The sequence below is a fragment of the Meleagris gallopavo genome (genome assembly GCF_000146605.3).
Source record: "Meleagris gallopavo isolate NT-WF06-2002-E0010 breed Aviagen turkey brand Nicholas breeding stock chromosome 2 unlocalized genomic scaffold, Turkey_5.1 Chr2_random_7180001957761, whole genome shotgun sequence".
Classification (NCBI taxonomy): domain Eukaryota; kingdom Metazoa; phylum Chordata; class Aves; order Galliformes; family Phasianidae; genus Meleagris; species Meleagris gallopavo.
The window spans coordinates 1-2183 of NW_011094119.1; the positions used below are offsets into that span (position 1 = coordinate 1).

A 2183-nucleotide genomic window follows, 5' to 3' on the forward strand; every position below is an offset into this window, starting at 1 on the left:
CATCCCATTTTGGACTCTCCTTTGTATGGCCACTCAACACAGCAGCTGCAGCTGTAAGAGAGCAATATGCATAATTGCCATGCAAAGAAGGAGAAGAGGATTGAGTTAGGCCGCAGAGCTCTTCTTCCACTCAAGGGATTTGTAAGGTTCATCACCACACAAAGCCACAGGTGGTGACCAGGCCTGGGCTCTGGCTGAAGCTCTTCCCACATTTGGGCATTGCAGGCTCTGTATCTTATGTAGCTGTGCTGGTGGGTAACGAGGCTGGAACGGCTTTTGAAGGTTCCCAGAGTCTTGGGATGCTTCTACAGCCTGTGTGCTCTGTGGATGTGCTTGTGAGTGTTGAGATTAGATCTGTGTTTGAAGCTCTTCTCACACTCAGAGCACTTGTAGGGTCTCTCCCCTGTGTGGATACGCTGGTGCTGTTTCAATTCAGAAGTGCTTTTGAAGCTCTTCCCACACTCAGGACACTGAAAGGGTCTCTCCTCTGTGTGGATGCGCTGGTGCTGCTTCAGTTGACAACTGCTTTTGAAGCTCTTGCCACACTCAGGACACTTGTAGGGTCTCTCTCCTGTGTGGATGCGCTGGTGGCGCTTCAATTCATAACCACTTTTGAAGCTCTTCCCACATTCAGGACACTGAAAGGGTCTCTCTCCTGTGTGGATGCGTTGGTGGAAACTGAGGTGGGAATGGCTTTTGAAGCTCTTCCCACACTCAGAGCACTTGTAGGGTCTCTCCTCTGTGTGGGTGCGCTGGTGCTGCTTCAATTCAGAACTGCTTCTGAAGCTCTTCCCACACTCAAGACATGTAAAAGGTTTCTCTCCTGTGTGGATGCGCTGGTGCAGCTTCAATTCAGAACTGCTTTTGAAGCTCTTCCCACACTCGAGACACTGAAAGGGTCTCTCCTCTGCGTGGAAGCGTTGGTGCTGCTTCAATTCTGAACTGGTTTTGAAGCTCTTCCCACACTCAGGACACTGAAAGGGTCTCTCTCCTGTGTGGATGCGCTGGTGCTGCTTCAATTCATAACTCCTTTTGAAGCTCTTCCCACATTCAGGACACTTAAAGGGTCTCTCTCCTGTATGGATGCGTTGGTGGAAACTGAGGTGGGAATGGTTTCTGAAGCTCTTCCCACATTCAGGACACTTGTAGGGTCTCTCCCCTGTGTGGGTGCACTGGTGCTGCTTCAATACATAGTTCCTTTTGAAGCTCTTCCCACACACAGAGCACTTGTAGGGTCTCTCTCCTGTGTGGATGCGCTGGTGGAAGGTGAGGTGGGAACTGCTTTTGAAGCTCTTCCCACACTCAGGACACTGAAAGGGTCTCTCCTCTGTGTGGATACGATGGTGCTGCTTCAATTCAGAACTGCTTTTGAAGCTCCTCCCACACTCAAGACACTGAAAGGGTCTCTCGCCTGTGTGGATGCGTTGGTGACAGGTGAGGTGGGAACTGCTTTTGAAGCTCTTCCCACACTCAAAGCACTTGTAGGGTCTCTCTCCTGTGTGGATGCGTTGGTGGAAGGTGAGGTGGTAACTCCTTTTGAAGCTCTTCCTACACTCAGAGCACTGAAAGGGTCTCTCTCCTGTGTGGATGTGCTGGTGGCGGGTTAGTTGGGATCTCCTTTTGAAGCTCTTCCCACAGTCAGAGCACTGGCATGGCCTCTTTGCTGAGTGTATAAACCGGTGGTTAACAATGCTGGAATCTATTTTAAAGCTCCCACACTCTGTGCATGGATTCTGCTTTTTCTTCTGGCTCACATCCTTGCTCCTGGCTTCTTCAGGATGCTCTTCACCTATGCTGAAGTACAGTGGGCACCTTCCTGTCTTTCCCAGACACTTTCCCAGTGGCTTTTTGATGCACTCACTCTGACCCTGCTCCAGACCTCCTTGGACATCCCTTCTGATTTCCTCCACACAGACACTACCCCACCGCCTTTCTGCCACTCCACTTCCCTGCAGATCTTCCAATATATCTGTAATCCAAGTTCCTGCTGGATGACAGAGAAAATCCAGAAATACCACACAATGCCCAAAATAAAACACAGACAGAGATGGCTCTTCCAGCCCCAACCTCCTCCTTTCCTCCACTACCTCACCTGGGCTGAGGTCTCCTGGCATGGCCTCAGGGCTACGCATATCTGGGATCCAGGGCTCTTTCCTTCCTTCAAGCAGGGAAATCAGCACGGG

General features: G+C 50.8%; 1 protein-coding gene across 2 annotated transcripts; it reads right to left on the reverse strand.

Moving 5' to 3' along the window:
- Nucleotides 1–6: 6 nt before the first annotated feature.
- LOC104915427 (zinc finger protein 345-like) lies at nt 7–2177 on the reverse strand. Of its 2 annotated transcripts, none has more exons than XM_010726320.2 (2): nt 2093–2177; nt 7–1984 (listed from the first exon to the last, which is right to left on the reverse strand). In XM_010726320.2, the coding sequence occupies exons 1-2, from the start codon at nt 2130–2132 to the stop codon at nt 306–308; spliced, it is 1719 nt and encodes a 572-aa protein (XP_010724622.1). In that variant the 5' UTR covers nt 2133–2177; the 3' UTR covers nt 7–305. The 2 variants fall into 2 exon arrangements, with proteins under 2 accessions (XP_010724622.1, XP_019466301.1); XM_019610756.1 differs by having other exon boundaries at nt 7–1987.
- Between the last annotated feature and the right edge of the window lie 6 nt (nt 2178–2183).

Bases quoted from the DNA above. Each gene is read 5' to 3' on its own strand.
- LOC104915427 (XM_019610756.1), bottom strand. From the start codon at position 2,132: ATGCGTAGCCCTGAGGCCATGCCAGGAGACCTCAGCCCAG. The intron at 1,988-2,092 runs GTGAGGTAGTGG...TCTGTCATCCAG, and splicing joins GCCAGGAGACCTCAGCCCAG to CAGGAACTTGGATTACAGAT.